This window comes from Drosophila navojoa, chromosome 2, assembly GCF_054131105.1.
Source record: "Drosophila navojoa isolate 15081-1374.11 chromosome 2, UAZ_NAV_1.0, whole genome shotgun sequence".
Classification (NCBI taxonomy): domain Eukaryota; kingdom Metazoa; phylum Arthropoda; class Insecta; order Diptera; family Drosophilidae; genus Drosophila; species Drosophila navojoa.
Window position 1 is genome coordinate 24,075,841 of NC_142890.1, and position 19,216 is coordinate 24,095,056.

A 19,216-nucleotide genomic window follows, 5' to 3' on the forward strand; every position below is an offset into this window, starting at 1 on the left:
ATTGGAAACTGATGAAAACGCGCTTTAGCCTCCTCTGATGCATTCTGCAGCGAATTGCACACACTTACGATGTGCAATCTCTATACCCTTTCTCCACATGATTAACAGTTATCCCAATGTTGAGCTATTGTCTATGCAACTTGTGCGCCCATAATAGCAATTTAGATGGGCGCACAGTCACGCCTTTGCGCTGCATTAAGCGCCCATTAGAATACCAAATGGAGTACAACGGGCCGTGGGGCCAAAAGCGGAGGGGGTGGGGGGCTGAGCAGGGGATAAAGACAACAACAATTTGTGATGCTGCGAGGCCGGCGGGCAGATGAGGAAGATGCGGAGATTAAAGGATTTCAAAATGTGCATTTCCGGAACTGTAGCGCATAATTAAGCAGCCGCGGGATGCCATAAATAATGAAACCGGCTAAATTCCAAAATCCATTGGCAGCATCAATTAAAGGCTTTGCTATTGGGCTCAAGCCAAGAGTGTGTGATTGCTGGTCAATTAGCCAGCAGAATAGAGAATGGAGCAGAATAGAATAGAATATACGCATGTACAAATTCGGGTATTTGAATGGAATGCGTGGAGCCGCTAAGGTCAACTCAAATGTTTATCGGAGTGGCCCATGGAGTACCATAAATCAAACAGGAAACGGTGGCACGTGATCGCTGCTGAAATGCAATTGTTTGCGGGTCTGTTTATGGGGCGGGGTCTCCACTTGCCCGGCCATAAATTATTTATTTAGAACTTGGCTGCGTTTAACGGCATGCAATAAAATTAATATATACATATATGTATGTACATATTCTGCACTGCGCTGCTTTGTCAACAACTAATTGAAACATTATTTGTCTATCTCTTTCCAGCTAATTGCAGTGCAGACCATTAGAAAACTTTGTATGAAGTGTGCGTGTGCGTGTGTGTGTGTGGACAAGTGCGTCTGCCACATGAAGCAATTAGACGCAACACTAAAATCGCCTATAAATGTCAACTAACAAATATTTTCGCGGAAGAGAAGCCGAAACATAACAAAATCTAACGAGCAGCAGAGGGCACACGCTAGCAACATCAAACTCAAGAGCTTAGCAACATGTTGCCAAGCAGTGCCAATGCGATGGCAACATTTACCAATTGCTGCTAAGCAGCGATGGCAACAACAACATTCCCGCAATCACTTCGTGCGCGTTTAGTCGCATTCGTATCTCTGTCGGCTGCGCGTCTTCCTCTCTCGGCTGTGTGACGCGTTCGCTGTGACTTCGCTGCGGCAGCGACTAAGCAGAATGACGTATTGAAAGCAGACAAAGCAAAGTAACGAAGAATCGAAGCAGATTATACGTAAACAATAATTCAAAATATAAACGCGTTGAAGCAACTTCCCAAAAATAAATCACAAGAAAATGAAAATAATAATAAATAATTCAAATTATTAACGAGTTGAAGAGAATTAAAAAAAAAATAAACAATAATATTTATAGATAATAAATTAGAAATAATTAACAATAAAACAAAATATCGAGTTCAAGAGACTTGCTAATAAAAATAAAAAATATATAAATAAACTTTAAAGGATATTAAAATTTAAACAGTGCCCAGATTTTTGCAAACCATAAACAAAACCACATAATTAATGATAATAACAGAACAAACAAAGTTGGCAAATGAAAAATGAAATAAGCAGCCCAGAGCCAAGTCTGAGACCTAATAAATGAAGTTAGCCAAAAGTACATGTGTAGCTAATCATTTATAATAGTGCTGCCCAATGCATGCTAGGCCAGAAGAGACTCCCATCAGCATAAGCTATAGCAAAGCGCCAAATTAAGCTAAATCTGGCGAACAGGGTACCAAATTAATTAACTCGCTCGTCAGCAGCCCGCGACCCGTTACCCACTTCACGGTACGCGTTACCCGTTACCCGCTGCACATCTCTGCCGCTCCATTAATTTCACACTTAATTAATGTCAGGCGGCAAGTGGGGAGCCCGGCCGGTGACAAACGCTCGCAAAGTGTGCAAAAAACGGGACTCGCTGACAATGTGGCAGACGCTATCAACGCTATCCGCATCACTCACAGCGCTCCCCACGGCACTCGCACACGCGTCGGGGTGTAAGTGTCAGTTCGCGCGTCGCATCAGGTCAAAACAACGCCCCAACATTAGCGGCAGCAACACGGAAATGCAAAGTCACAGACCGAGCAGCACCACCAGCACCACCAGCGCCACCAGCACCACTACCAATGCGGCCAGCGTGCTGCCATCAACATTAGCAGACATCGCGACGTCAGCGACAACAGCAACAGCAGCGATGATGACGATGACGATGACAACAACAGCAACTGGAGAAATAAAATGCGAGCGTAGGTGTCGCTGCCTCCAGGCCCCCAGCAACAACAAGTTGGCCACCAGCATCCTGCACTGGCTGCTGCTCCTCTGCATCCTATGTGGTAAGTACAACTAGAAGCGGCCATCAACCGTCAAATGAGCTATGGCCAAAGGCCGCAAGTGACTTTTAGCAAAATGCGCTTAAATGTCTCTGATTTAGTGCGCCACACACAACCTGGCATTTGGGTGGAAAATATAAATAAAAAACACATACATATACTAAGAAAAACGACAAGCTTAAAAAACGGTTGCTGCATTATTTTGAGGGAAAAAAAATCGCAGCACAAATCAAGATGAATTTCCGAGCATTTTTGTGCAGATTTTTGTGTGGCTTTACCCGAAAAAAATAATACAAACAGGACGAGACATGAGAGTCCGGCTGCAAATAAATGCAACGAACGCGCTCACAACTGACGGCCCCAAAACGCTTCTGCCTGTGGCTTTTGAGGGCAGGTCTAAAACACCACAACAGATACATAAGTAAAGACAGACTTGATTAGCTCAATACTTGAATACTCTATAATCTAAAAAAAAAAAAAAAATTAAATAAATAAATAAAATAAAAATAAAGTTAAACGAAGAAATTTAGTAAAATTAAATACAAATTTAAAAATTAAATTAATTAAAATAAAATCTAAAAATTAGTTTAATTTTTAAATGAAATAAAATTTAAAGTTAATTTAAATTCAATATAAATAAATAAAATATAAAACGAAACAAAAAATTAAAATTAAATACAAATTAAAATAAAAAACAAAATTATAATTAAATAAAATGAAAAATAAATTTAAATTAGCCGTATATATAAATTATGAAAATAGTAATGCGATACGTAAGAATTATATGTTTTTATATACCTATTTAGAATTTGTTTTCTTTCTGTATTACCATTTTAAAGACAATAGTGGTGCGGACCTAGGCATATTTTTTTAAGAAGAGTGCTTATTCGCAGCGAACTTTAAAAAAATGTAATGTATATATCAACTTATCTTTAAATAATATCATATGATATTTGCTTTTAAATATTTATATAAACTTTAAATAGAGATTATCACAAACTGTCTTTTTAAGTGAGATATTTAGTTCACCACTCAGTTCGCTCAGCTCAGCTTGAAAGAGTATCAGGAAATGTGTAGCAAAAAGTCGCTACACCTCGCGCTATTCACAGAAATAAAGTATGGGTAAATGGATAATGTGAAAGGAAAAACGTTTGAAAATAGTGCCAAGAAATAGGAGAATATAAAACGAGCAGCAGCAAAACGCGGATCCTAGTGAACAGAATGAGGGAGAGTACAAGAGAGAGAGAGTGAGAGAGTGAGCAAGGTAGAGGAATAAGGGAACAGAACGAGATGAAAGCACAGCTGAGACAGCAGTAATACAAATTGACGTGTGTTTTTCATTTTTGTATGTGTGGGCGTGTACATGTGTGTGTGTGTGTGTGTTTTTCACCGTTTGCTTTGGTGCTTTCAATAATTTCCCTTGATTTTGCAGCTGCAGTTGGCTTTTTGCTGCTGTTGCAGTTGCCGTTGCCGTTGCCGTTGCCGTTGCCGTTGCCGTTGCCGTTGCTGCTCCAACTTAAAACAGAAATTAACTCTAGCGCACGAGAGTATGCAACAAAAAACGAGAAACATTGCAAATCAAGCAACATGTATGTATGTGGTTGGTGGGTGACTGTGTATGTGTGCACTGCTTGATTATTTCGTTTTGAAATTGATGCTGCAATCAATTATAGAAGAACACAAAAAACCAGGGAGAACAAGTAGAATGAATCGAATTCGGTTGGCGTTGCAGAACCACAGCGGCGAAGAGTAATGGCCAAGCCAAAACCAATTGAGGTCCTGTTGCCACTGGCAGCGCAGCGGCGTTTAAAGCCAAGTCTTTGTTATTGATTTGCCAGGCATGCCCCAGGCGAAAACGCTGCGCTATGCTAAAATAAACTGAAATCAATTTAGTTAAGCTCAGCTAGACACTCAGACACTCAGACACTCAAGCCAGCAGCACCACCGGCAGCGGCCCTTCTACTGGGTTGCACAAGCCACCCAACTAATCAAGATAAATAAATATTTATAATTAATTTAAAATATAAACACGAAACACAACGCAGTCGCAATTAATTTTCGCAACAGCATCAGCTCTCGGAACTTCAAGCAAAGCCAGCGTATTCCGTATACGCCGCGTGAGCTTAATCGGCAAAGCCGACAACGAGCACCCGCAATTTGATAAGGCTCGCTCATCTCCAACTTACAGGCATATGAATAAATGAATGAACGCATGAATAAGCAATCAACTGTAATGGCCAGCGCCATGGCCAGGCAGGCGCTAACGAGCGCTGCCGCACCAGGCCCAAAAGAAAATACAGTGAAAGCGAAATTAAGAAGAAATGTGTGCGCAACGTGAAAGGTTAAAGCGCAACATCCGTTAAAGGCGCACCAAAAGGGTCAAGCACCACAGCTGTGGGCCGGCCAATGCGTAGCTAATGAGTGCCAGCCCCAGCAGCGGCAGGTGTAGCCATCGACAGCAGCAGCAGCAGCAGCACCAGCAGGAGTTTGCCATGGGCCAGGAATGTGCGTGAGCTTGTCCGCCTGCGCGTGCTTAATGAACTGCAATCAATGGCGCCAGTCGATAAGCAACGAAAGGCGACTGATTGTGCGTGCAACATGAGGCTGACCGCAAATGTTCACAGATACTCGCACACACACACGTACACAAATTTCATACAATATACATGCACACATACAAGGGCACGCCGCAAATGATTTATATAGCGCGCTTTTGGTTTGGTTTGGCGCATTAATTACGCACATTTTGCTGGAATTTATTTAAGCGAAACATAAAACCTACTGCGCTACCGCCCACCGCCCATCACACGGACAAACACAATAAAAAATAAATAAATGAAAATAAAATCAAGTTATATAAAACGTTTGCCATCTGCTCCACACATTTAATTACAACAAGTAATCGAATCGAAATTCAGACCCAAACTAACATCAACAACAACAACAACAGCCCATTGAGTGCCTTATCTAAACCCAAAATCGACCTCTTTTGCGGAACTTGATTTGCTTATTGAGCTCCGCTCGATTCACAACATGATTCCTGCCAGGTGCTCAACACGTTATATAAAGTGCTGCGAATTGCTGGCAAATAAATGCAACAATGTAACAATCAAGATGGGAAATCGAATGAAAAATGAATGAATGCAGAAGATGTACAAAAAAATATGTGAAAATATAACTGGCATTTCTGAAGCATCTTTCGATTCATTGCTGAAATGTGTTACACTCGAGTGCAAGACTCTGCACTCAATGGCAACCAAAATTTAGTTTTATTTATTTTTTATTTTTGAGTCTGTGATTTCAAATTGAGTCTTTGATTCACAAATAATTAACAAAGCAATTATTTATTGCTTAACAGCTTGGAAGTACATTAAAAGGACAACAGAGAGATAAATGCAATTAAAGTCCATATATGTTATATGTAAATAAATATGAAAGGCGGACTGCAGCTACAACTGTGGGCATGCCATTTGTGCTTTAACATTCTTTGAAGGCTTTTTGACAATTGTATGACATTCCAGCATTGCTAAAGAGCACAGCAATTGGAAAAATCTGAGTTATTTGAAGGCCGATAAAACATTGCAGCTCATGTTTATAGAAATACAACACAATGCATTCAATTTGAGTTTGAGTTAGTCATGAATCATATTTGATACGACCACAAAAGTTAAATTTTAATGCTTTCATAATGTCATGATGTGCTTAAGTACTTAGACTATAACTGTTGTTTATAGTTCATACAATCCGATATATACACACACACATGCACTCATATATAACTGATTCGAAACACATAAAATGTTCAACGTCAAAATGTTAAGCACATTAATGCATATATACTGCAAAAACGTTCAGCACATAAACTTGACCAGACTCATTCAAAAACCCATAGAGAGACACTCAACCAGTGGGCATTAGCAATAAATGTTGGCCAAAATTGTGCGTTGAATGGCCAAGTTAAGCGCACACAGAAAACCCATAAAAATAAAAAACAAAACTTTTCAACATTTCAATTCATAATTCAACACATAATTATATTGCTCTAGCTCTGATTTCGCAATCTCTTCTATCTCAGACTCTCACTCTCTCTCTCTCTCTCTCTCTCTCTCTCGCTCTCTCTCTCTCTCTCGCTCTGTTGAATTGTGTCAGCAACTTTTCAAAACTGTAACAGTGCCAATTTGTCCAAAAAGTGCCATGGCCAGCTCCGAGTCCTTTTTCGTCCTGCGGTCCACATTGCAATTTGTAATGAGAATTCAACTCAAATTTTGCTGTTCACAAATTATGCAAACAATTTTCTGGCATTGCTCATTCACAGTTGATATGCAAATACATATATTATTTGCCATGGCTATGCATTATGCTAAATAATTGCTCACATTCTTTACGCTGAGCGTTGGGTAGGGGCTGCGACGGGCTGGGACGGGGCGTGGCAGATTGAGCTCGGGGCGTCGCTGGATGCCAGAGTTGTTCGCTATTTTTGCAATTTGTTTTAGACAATAATATTGCGTTAATTATCACAGAGTGCTGTCAAAATTAATTACAGCCGCTGGGCAAACTCAGTGGCTCACTCTCTGTGTGTGTGTGTGTGTGTGTGTGTGTGTGTGTGTGTGTGTGAGCAAACAATTTCATTTTGTTCATCTTGTTTATTGTTGAGCACGCGTAATTACGTGAAGAATTCATGTGTGAAAATTGTTAAGCTTTAATGCCAGCATTTTATTGGATTTTCGACAGAAATAATTGACAGTAATGCGAAAAGTACAAGATAATATGAAAATTTAAAAAACCTAGAGAGAGCTTTGTTTAGCTGAAAGTCAAAGTAAGGGAAATGCAAAGCAATAAATAAGTAAGAAATTTACACACGGGTGCAGCCGACTGCACATTACTCATTCGCTTTGCAATATAATGTATGAGATAATGTTAGATACATATGTATGTGCATATATGCTGTCTATGGAAGAAGCATCTATGCAGCTTTATTCATATTTGAATTGCCTTTTCAATTGCCGGTAATGATTCACATTCATACAAACAAACGGACGGAAATTGCATGAAACCAATATACTCTCTTTACACATTGTGAACGAACATAACAAAAATATAAAATATTTAAATCACAAGCTTAAAGTTCAGCCACGCCAGTCGAACGCTGCGCTGTGAAATGTGCAAGTAAATTAACAAAAATGATTGCACGTCATGCCGCAGAACGTTAAAATGGGATAAGCAGCCCATAGCAGACGCGTGGCAAGGACAATGCCTGGCAGCAGGCGGGAGAGCAGGCTTTGGGGCAGACAATAAGTTAAATTAGTTTGCCAGTTGAGCAGCATTCACTCAACTCCGCTCAGTCTTGTTCTCTCTCTCTCTCTCTCGCTCGCACTCTCTCGCTGTCTTTGAGTACAAAAATATTATTACTCATAAATTATCACAAGTGAGTTCATCACACGGCTTGCACTTGCCGCACTGAATGGCCGCGTGTGTGTCTGCAAAAGTTTGTCTGGCTGCAGCTTGCCCAGCTTCCCCCCCTCCCCTCCTCCTCCACACATGCGCGCATAACATTTGTAGCTAAATCCGTGAGCTCAGCAGGCAAAGTTGAATTGTTCGTGAATGTGCATGAGGATTGCCTGTTGAGCTCGCCTGGCTTGTGGGTAGTGCATATTGTCATAATATTGACGGCATGATATATTGAGCTGTGCAGTCAATAAACGTTTTATGATCTCAGCTGCACATATTTCAGCGCGTCCTCGCCGAGCTTGCATTAAAGCTGCTGGGTAAATCGAAAGCCATTATGTTGACTAAATCAACCGAAATGGGTTTCTCACAGACCAGATACCACGCCCACATATGGCAACATGCTTCAGAGGCAGGCATGTCAACGTCCCATGTTGTCATGAAAACCCATCGAGCGCTCTTAAATAGCTAACAACTAAATGTTGTTACATTTACTGCTTTCCTTTTATCACACTAAGAGAAAAACGAGCGAGGCTGCCTTGGTGAGTGGAAGACGGAAAAAATTCATCATCACGTTGGGCCGTCCTTAGGCTGGTTTAGGGGCCCGTTGGCATCTGCTAAAGCCACTCGATGCGCAGCGACACAACTGTATGGCCATAAAGCTAATCCAGAACTAATTTCCAAAGCCGACTAGGCCTTCGCATCAGAAAGAAATGGAGCAACGACAAATGCCAAGCGCTACAAAAAGCGAGTCCGAGCAAGTATCTGAAGAATGTCCACAAGGCTGAAGCAGCCCAACGAATAGTCAGCCCAGTGGAGCCCCAAGATGAAAGATGAAAGCGGGGGAGAGACAACGAGAATTGAGGCTGCCAGCACTATGATGAAATTGAAGCAATCTCTTCGACCGGCCGAGACTCAGTCCATTTTGGCTTGCTATCAAGATTGTAGTATAGAGCACAGAAAACACAGTTGACCGACGAGCGAATGTCCTGAAAATACATAAAAGATAAATCGATAAAAGTAGTCAGAAAAATTGGACGAAAACTCTATTATTTATTATTTATATCTGCATAAATTCTAGTAAAATCAGTAATCAGAAAAACAATAAAATAAAATAATAAAATAATATATATATTTCCATAAGCAGAGATTTAATATATAATTAGAGCAAAAATATAAAAATATAAAAATATTCTCAATTATGTATATTGAAAATGTTGCCATCTAAACGATAAATTCGGAATACCCTCAGCGTGAGTGGAAGCAGGAAAAGGAAGGCAAGGCAAGAAAAAAATAGCTGGTGCGAACAGGCAAAGGGTGAAACAATGATAACAGCAAATGCGATAGAAAAAGCTGCAGAAAATCGAGCAAAAAACAAGAAGCTGAAAAAATAATACAAAATGGCAGAAAAGAGAAGAGAAGAGAAGCGAAGAGAAAAGAAGAAACATGCAAAGAGGTTTATAACTTCTCGTAAGACGGCTTAAACGATTTGCGAGTTTATGAAAAGCCAAACACACTTTACACACGTGTGTGGGTGCGCAAAGAGATTGCAAGACAAATGGAAAATTGCTTTTTGATGTAGTCGAACTGGCAAACTGGAAAACTGGCAAACTTGGAAACTGGCAAGCTGACTGGCCGTGTGTGCTTGTCGAAGTCGTCATTGATTAGATGTCAGATGGCAAGAGTCAGATGGCCACAGTCAGCACTTGAAGCCATCTGCGTGACTTTAAAGGGCTCGCTGCTTGCTGCTTGCTGCAGGTGCAGCCAGGCGACATCGTCTGCATTCGCGAATCGCAGAATATATTTTAATCCGTGCATTTTATGCAGCCCAATGCCCATAAAAAGCAGAGCGTTGACGATGTTGTGGCTTGGCCCGAAGTGCGGTTGGATGAGGCCGCTGTTTGTCTGTCGCGACGTATCAATATTGTTTTACGGCCCCGCTTCCTGCCGTGTATGCAAATTGCTGCCACGTAGCAGCACAAGCAGGCGCAGGTCCTTCAGCTTGGCTGGGGCTGCCGGCGCCCTGACAACTGGCGGCTTGGTGGGCTTCACCTCTGACAGTTTGACTGCCGGCTAACGGGGCTGCCGACTGCCAGTTCCCTGCCGCTTATGGCACTCTCATGCACGCTGCATCAATTTGAATAATAAATCTCATAAAGCTTGTCCTCTCGCTCATTTCCAGATGCCGCCCAGGCGACGCTGCGCAATGTCAATCTGCTCGTCGAGCCGCCGGCGGTGCGACGCGGCCAGTCGGTGGCCCTGCGCTGCGAGTATCAGCTGGATGGTGCACCGCTCTATTCGATTAAGTTTTATCGCGGCCAGTTGGAGTTTTATCGCTTCACGCCCGGCGAATATCCCCACACGAAGGTCTTTCAGTATCCCGGCATCAAAGTGGACGTATGTTGGACACACCTCCACCCTCAACCATCGCCCATCCCCCATCCCCCATCCTCATCCGCACTTTCGCTCGTTCCCACTTGGCCAATCCAATTAAACACTGATATTATTGCAGGAAAGCAGCTCCAACGCCACCCTGGTGCTCATACGGAACGTCAGCTTCGGCCTCTCTGGCAACTTCAGCTGCGAGGTGACTGCCGATGCACCGCTCTACTCGACGGCCACCGCCTATGCCCAAATGCAAGTTGTAGGTGAGTACCATCCATACGAAACGATAACGACCCACCAGCCCCACCATTCCCGTGTTATGCCTCAACCACAACAGCGCACTCAACCAGCCACAGCCTCGTCATATTCAAGCGCCTGACCTTCTTCTTCTTCAGCAAGCATCAGCAATTAAAGAGACCTAGGCATGTGCTCTCCATCGAGCATATTCGAGTCTCTTATATTGAGCTCATCTCACGTTGCCTTACATAGCTGATTGATAATCAGTTGAGCTTGAGCTTGTTGGAGAGTGAAGGTCGAGTGCTGATAAATATTGCTGGATACAGTCGACTTTCGATATTGCGAACCTCGAGGGACTCTTTAAATATTACGAATTATCGAACAAAAAAAATAAAATAAAATAAATTTCGAATTATTAGGGGATTTTATTGACATGCTGATATTTGACATATTCGTAATGTTCAACTTAATATTTTTTTGAAGAGAACTCATTTATACGGGCTTAATCGGTATTTGCTGATATTTTACTTATTCGTAATGTAGGTTCAAATAAACGAATTTTTGAAAAGAAATCATTTATACGGGTTTGGTTTTAATCACATTGCTTTTTTCAGACTCTGTTATATTTTTTTTAACTTTCATCAGTTCTGTTTTGTAGACAAAAGCTTTGTAAGTTATTCCATGAGGCTCTTGTTTCCAATTCTCTCTTCTATATGGATATATCTCTTTCAACGTGAACACAACAAATATATATGTGTACCTAATTTCATTTAGTGTGTGTATCTGCAGCAAAATATCTTAGCTTGTTATCAGAGCATAGTTCAGACGAAAGTACCAACAAGTACATACATATATTCTCCCCAATTCCCGCCTCTAGCTTTAACCAATATACTCTTTTCATTTTCTTAAATGATCATATCCAGCACATCTAAGGCCCATAACTCATTATCAGCTGTGTTTGAGAAAAATATGGCAAAGGAAAGGGCCAACATATATAAAGAGAAAAAAAAATGATTCATTATGTTTTCTGTTAACTTCATTTCTGGAGCAGTAGCTTGATTTATTTTTAGTACATCAAATATCCCAAATTAAAAGGGAAACACACAACCACACATTAACCGATTTTCTTCTCTGAATCTGCTGCAGAATTCCCGGAAAAACGACCTCAGCTCTTTACGGAACAGACGCGCTACGAGCCCGGCGATGTCTTGCGCGCCAATTGCAGCACGTTGCCATCGAGACCCCGCGCCGAGCTACGCTTCACACTCAACCACATGCCGGTAAGTGCAATTTTATGAGGGACCCGGGAGTTGTTCTATGTATGACAACGGAGCCGCACAACTCACTGTCCCCAGCTCCGTCTCGCCGCGCCTCTCCGCATAGGCTTGCAGCGGCATATTGTGATGAGTTATTTGTATGATAAAACAGAAGGGCGGGGTGGGGGTGGGAGGCTAATTAAACGGCGTTGGCTTCGCAAATGGGAACGTAAATCCTTTATAATTAGAAAAGCCACTTGCTGAGCCCTAAACTCATTTCCAGCACATGTGATAGGCTGCAGCGGGGGCCGTGGAGCGGGGGATTGTGTTTAATCTCAAGCGATATGCGCCCTGGAATTTGTCGTTTATTTATGGATATGAAAGCCTTACTTAATTAAAATTTTTGGCTCAGAGCTAAATAAGAAGAGTCCCATACACGCACACACACATACACATTGTGACTTACGGGACTAAGTCAATAAACGTAGAAAAGGGTTACGCGCTTTGATTTGATTGTGCGATTTCGCCTCTGTCATTTATCATTACGGAAGAAAGCAAATGAGAGTGGAAAGTGGAAAATGGCAAATGGCAAATGGCAAATGGCAAATAGAAATGGAATATGGAAAATGGTAAACAGAAGCGAAAGCAAACAAGTCACTTGGGTCACAGAGGCCAAGTCATATGCATGCCTACGCCCGGAGAGGACATCATTAGTCATTTGGCGGCATTTTCATGTTTGCATCAATTTTGCGACTGGGCGCTAATCAGTTGCATAAATCAACAATGAAATGGAAATGGAAATGTAAATGTAAATGGATATGGAAACTGGCTCAGGTCGCACCCTCCAGCCAGATGCAGGGCGGTGCCGTTGCCTTTTAAAAAGCGAATGCTTTATATATTTCTGTATCCCAATTTGACCGCAGGACTGGCTAACCTTTTTCTTTGTCGCATTGCTGTTATTAATCATAGCCACGACATAAAATAAATTACGTTCAACTTCTGCACAGAAATTGCCCGGACAGAGTCCGACAAATCGGATGAGCCGGACGCTGCCTTTAAATGAATTTACGAGACAACACTTTTCAGCTGACACGCCCACACGGAGAGCGTACGCGGCGAGCATTCGATTGTCGTCTATCCCACTGTCCCACTGTCCCACTGTCCCATTGCTCTGCCAACTGCCTGCAAAAGAAAACTTATTAAACGCTTCATAAATTTTTATATTATGTCTACCCACATCATCAGACATAACGTGCACTGGCAATGGGAGTGGGAGTGGCACTGGCATCCTTCCCGATCTGTGTGTCTTATCCTGCCGTTTTGTATCTGTCGCTCGCTGTTGTCTACTTTTCGGGACTCACACACACACACACACACACACACACGTACACAGAGCACACATACGCGCTCCCATGCAGGCCGTTGAGCATTTTATCTAGATGTCGCTTGCTTCCTTCCACTTTCAGTCAACCAACTAATGACAAAAACCGAGACAAAAGTGCGCTGCTTTAGTGTGCACATGTGTGTGTGTGTGTGTGTGTGTGTGTGTGCGTGTGTCCGTCTGTCTGACTCGGCGTGCCATATAAAATTTTATGTCTGTGGTGTTTATGTTGGCGCAGACAGCCAACAACAACACGAACCACACGAAATTCCATTCATTCTGCTGGCATTGGCCAGGCAATTGCCGCCGAATGGAGATGCGTCTCAGATATTGAATTATGATCTGGCTGCTGGCTGGCTGCTTTAAATGGCAGCCCTAGACGTTCGTTAGTGTAATCCATCCATACTAGCGTGGCACAAATAACTAATGACAGCTTAAAGCCACCTGCAAACAGGCAAATACAATATATTGTATATAATATCGCAAAAGCAGCTTCGGCTTTAAGGAGCTTTATGGGATAGAATATACATATATAATTGCAATACGATTTGCCGTTTGTTTCTCTTTTCTTCCACTTTCTTTCCCTGTCTTATCTCTAATTCGTATTCAAAGCGAAACGAGAGCCACATGTTGACCCAGGCGAAGGCAGCCATCCACCCATCCGCCCATCCACCCATCCAGCCGGCTGCCGGCTTAGCGACTAACATAATTTGTTAAAAAGTTTTTGTCATATTAATGGAAAAGTAGCTGAAAATGAAATTTTTTGGTGAATCATGGGAATTAGTTGGGATTAGAGCTGTCGAGACTTTCGGGGAGTTTGCCGACCGAGACAAGTGGCCGTTCGACAGTGGGATTTGTGCGCCAATCGATTATTTGATAAATTATTTACTTCAGATGCCGCCCAGTGGAACTAGTGTAAATGCCATAAGCACATAATTAAAGCTGAGCAACAGCTTTAAGTGTCTGTGATTAATGAATCGAGAGCACATGCTGCCGAATGGAAAACAGTTCGCCGCTATTCAAGACCTTTGCCTTGAAGAACTCCTCCACACTATATCTACGTATATCTAGGAAGACCGTACTCCATTCTCCATTCTCGCACAATTAGCATAAGCATTTCGGCTGCAAATGAACGTGTTGTGTGGCCCCGGCCAATATTAATAGGCAGCCATCATAATTGTGCCACGCAAACACAAAACACACTCACACACACATATATACAGTTTCTGGGAGCAAAAAGTGAATTTGGCTTGAAAACAATTCAAGTGCAAAATGTTGACGCAAGCAAATGCCAAACATTTATTTAATTGGCCAACCGAACGTATTGGGGGGCTTGGGGCTCGCCAGATATCTCTGGGGCCCCTGGCTGGGGGTGCCGATGCCATAAAGGTAAATCACAAGAAATATGAGGGTATTTACACTTTTGGGTCGCTGCCTCAGCCACATGCTTAATTAAAGCGCTTGCCGTCTTAAGAGTTTCTCGTAAATTACGCGGCATTAAATTCCCCAAGCTGTGCGAGCGAGACAGCAGAGAGCTGAGAGAGTGAGAGAGAGAGAGGCAAAGAAAAGCGAGTTAACTAAAAATGGCTTTTTATGTCGCTGCGCCTTTGCCAGCATGAAAATAAAAATAAAATTCAAATATAAAGTTAAGCCAAAAAACGTACAAGCAGAAAAATAAAATGTCTGTGCTGGTGTGTGTGTGTGTGTGTGTGTGTGTGTGCCGTAAAAAGGGTTAAAAGCGCACAGCAGCAAACAAAAACAACAAACATCGACAACAACAACAACAACATCGACAACGACATCGACAACGACACGCACAACAATAAAGCGATTTTGCTTTTTAATGTTGTGGGTGTGCGAGAGTTTGCCTGAGAGCAGCGGGCCACGCCCAAAGCAACTATGCTATTCAGATGTTCCTCTAAGTGAGATACCAAATACCTGCTCGAACCCGCTAAAGTCCTCTGCGTGCTGTCCACACACACACACAGCTAAAAGTTTTCCCATTTGACTGTAGTTTGCCGCGCACAGGGTATGGCGTAGTCGATCAGCTGTGTGTGTGCTGCGCGGCGACCCTAATGCGGGGCGGGCACGTTGCCTTCAATGTCGTACACCTTTTCAGGGCACTAAACAGCGCCAAATACATGCATAAGTAAATGGCGCTCAAATGAGTTTGTGAGTGGAAACGAAATGCGCATTTATTGTATTTAAATTGCCAGCGGCTCGCTGGGGTGGGGGGAGGTGGGCGAGGATTGTGGGCCCCTTGGACTGTCGGGCAGGACATGCAGCAAACGGAAATGGCAACACAACCATTTGGAAAATGGCGCCTGCACTTCCTGCTGCTAACAACAATGGGCATTTGCAACTAAAAACCGGGCACAATACAGTTAACGGGATTTTCTTTTCGCCCGGTGCGTAAAGATGCGCCAAACGGAAATGATGTGCCCCAGTCGCGCGGCCAGAGCATCTCTCGCAAATGAAACGGAAAGCTAAGCTAAGGGCTGAAATGAATATGCACACGCCCATGCACATGGCCGAGCAGGAGAAGGCTGAGCTACGGCTTTTTGGGGAACACTGGGGCTTAGGCACTGCTGTTGCTGTCACGAAGGAAATGAAATTTTTAAATGCACACAGTGCGAGTGGCAGCCCGACAGACAGACGGGCGGACGGGCGGACAGACGTACGAATAGTCATATGGTAAATGTTGCCTCGGTTGCCCTTGCTGCTGGCTGCTGCTACTGCTGCCTTTACCATTGCCGTTGCCGTTGCCGTTGCCGTTGCAGTGGCTCAGTAACTCAAAGACTAAGTGTAAACAGTTTGCATTGCTGTTGCGTTAACAACCAACGGGCAGCAGCAACAACAAGCAAACAAACAACCTTGAACGGCAGACACTCAAACAAACTGTCGGACATCTGCAAAGGCGAAAAGAGCGAACAGGGCGTATGAGTGATGCTGCTGTTTCTGTTGCTGTTGCTGCTGCTGTTGCTGTTGGTGCTGGTGTTGATTTTGATGCTGCCACTGTTGCTGTTGTAACATTGAAAACTGTTTTTAAAAGCCAACAAACAGAGGCAGAAACGGCAACAAAAACAAAAATATGGCATGCCATGTCCGTTCATTCTCAGCATCCGCTTCCTTCCAGCGCAAGTTGTCCCATTGCCGACGTCTACCCATTGCCCATTGCCCATTGCCCGTTGCCCGTTGCCCGTTGCCCATTGGTAGCAGCTTTTGTTGCCACTGGTATCGCACTTGCTCCGCCGTCGCAGTGCACAGTCAGCACACTCTCTGTGCCCCACTCGACGCCGCAAGTGCAGCATGCTTATAATAACCCCCGCTGACGACAAATTGCCATTCATATTCGTGCGATGTACTCGCATGGGGCTGCCCACATATCGGAGAGTAACTTTTTTGCAGCACTCGGCAAATATATTTTTAGTTTGCCAAGCGGAAGCGGAAAGCAAAATCAGTTTCAGCCGCACACCCACACACACACACACACACACACACACACTTACATTCACGAAGCTAGCTGTAGAGCTATGAATAATTTAAAACATACTTCGAGTCTTATGTATTTGATATGCATATGGTAGTTAGTTATTTCGTTAGCTCGGCACTCAACGAGCAGCTGCTGATGGACTCGCAATTAACTCATCACTGACTCAATGCACACACTCTCTCTCTCTCTGTCTCCCTCTCTCTCTCTCGTCGATAGGTGGCCACAGAGGAAACACAATACATTCGCACGATTGATAACCTAATAGCATCCAGGCTGAGCCTTCGACTGCAATTGCAGTCGGTGCACTTTGTGGCCGCCGCGAATGCCAATGGCAAGGCTCAGGGGCGAGCTCGCAATGCGCACGTGACAAATGCTTTGGGGCCCGGACTTCCTCCCACTGGCGGAGGCCTGATGCTGCGCTGCACGGCTCAAATTGGTGATTTATATCAGGAGTACACGGAAATTGAATTGGGTACGCCGCAAAAGGATCCGGTGCCGGCAAGAGGTAAGCCACAACCACAACAAACACAACATGCAACTGAAACGAAAACCAAGACTTAAACCTAAGCCGAAACTGAAACCGAAACCGAAACTGAAAATGAAACTAAAACACCTTTCACATTTGTTTTGCAAACGCATTCAATTTCCTATTGCAGTTACTCTCTCATCCGGCTCGGGTCTGCAGAATTTCTTGGAAACCTATTTCTACACATCGGCAGCCGGCAGAGGCTGGCAGGGCTACAGCTACAGCAGCCTCTTCGTGTGCTGCCTAATCCCCATAATCCCCATGTTTGGGATGATAACAAGCGGCAGTTAAATGCAAAATTGATTACATTTTAGCAACAATTACTGAGTAGAGCACGGCTTGAACATGCAATGTGTATAGCATAGATAATGGCTTCGATGTGTAGCCAATCGTTTTAAGCTTAGCCTCTCCCCATCCCATCCCCCCCCGCAACTCACGCAGAAAATTAAAACCAAAAAGCAAAAAATAAAAGCCCCATTCGTAATACTTTATAAATTACACATTCAGATGAAATAATACAGTTTTGTAAATATTTGTTTTATGATGTAAGCCAACTGCACGTGCATTAGCACCGCCGCAAATATATATTCACGCAAAGAGACGAATGGACGTGTAGAGGAGCAAACACGGCTAATTGTTAATTAATGGATTATTTAATGATGCATTAAATATTGCATAAATTATAATTTCGATTGCATTTAACTCCATTAAAAAAGGAAAACAGCTGCAATAGCACTTTCAATATCAACTTTATATTATAAGTATATACTATATCGATAAAAACACACACACACACACTCTCACACACAATTTAAATATTGTACAAATGAGATATTGCATTTGAAATAAAACAGCATAGATATTCGATAAAGCATGTGCAAGTTCATTAAATATTGGGGATTTTCCTAGAATTATTTGCTGCAGTAAATACCTATTGAAAAAAAACAAATAAAATAAATTATTTGATGTATATGCGTGGTATCAATCAACTTATCTCTTGTCTCACTATATAACACTGGTAAGTTTTATTATGCATTTTATTTATGATATATGTATGTATTTTGCTAAAGGAAATTATCGAGGACAGTTTTTTAATTTCTTTGGATTAAGAGTGCTTCAATTTTTATATTTATTATTCCATGGATTTTCAATGCTTACTTAAGTTTTATTTTTAATAATATACTCAGTATCTTTTTTTCTTTCATCACACTTTGACGAGTTACCAAATTTGTCTTTGTCTTTAGGAGAAAAAATAGACTTTATTAATTTAAAAATATTTTTAAAACACCATTGAACTTCGATTTTATATCTAGCACAAATTAAAAAAAAAAAAAATGAAAATTAATAATCAGTTTTTTTTTTTTTTTTAATATGATACAATAAGAATTGCGAGCCTAATGAATAGGTATATTTCTTTTGATATGTTATATGGTTTCTTTTTCATTTTCTGTCTATATCTCTCTCTCTCACTGTCTCACTCTCCCTCCCCTAGTCTCACTCGCTCACTCTCACTCCCTCGCTCTGTTGCTCTATCTCTCATTCTATTCCTCGGGCTCACTCCTTCTCCTCGCTACCTCGTCTTTAACTCTACATCCAACTTTCTACCCCTCTACCCACCATTCCTTCCTACCCATCTCTCCACTCACTCACTCACTCAAATTCCAATTAAACAACATTTTAATTGCCAAATCTGAGCGTATTGTGCAACCGCATTGAGAATCCATTTTTTCTGCTCTGGCTCTATTCTTGGCAATGGACTCATCATTTGGCCGTATATCAGGCACGCTCCGCTTTTTGGAGTGCAGAGATATTCGATTTAATGCTGTTGCATAAATCATTTTCTTCGTTTCAATTGCTTAAGCATATTTCAAATTGCGATATATATTTGCTTAAGGGCGTGGCCAGTGCCAAAGCAGAGAAGAAAACGAACCGAACGCACTTCGTGGCCAGCCAGCCAGCCCTCAGCCCGTTAGAGCACACAGAGGCAGAAAATGCATTTGCCATTTACCATTTACCATTCACCATTTGCCATTTGCCATTTGCCAGGGCGGCTACTTGGCCG

General features: G+C 42.4%; 1 protein-coding gene across 1 annotated transcript; it reads left to right on the top strand.

Annotated features, from left to right (window-relative positions):
• Positions 1-1,526: 1,526 nt before the first annotated feature.
• On the top strand, positions 1,527-18,028 carry beat-IIb (beaten path IIb). The gene is made up of 6 exons (XM_089256474.1): positions 1,527-2,434; positions 10,059-10,273; positions 10,389-10,524; positions 11,645-11,778; positions 16,845-17,133; positions 17,285-18,028. The coding sequence occupies exons 1-6, from the start codon at positions 1,951-1,953 to the stop codon at positions 17,443-17,445; spliced, it is 1,419 nt and encodes a 472-aa protein (XP_089112600.1). The 5' UTR covers positions 1,527-1,950; the 3' UTR covers positions 17,446-18,028.
• The last annotated feature ends 1,188 nt before the right edge of the window (positions 18,029-19,216 follow it).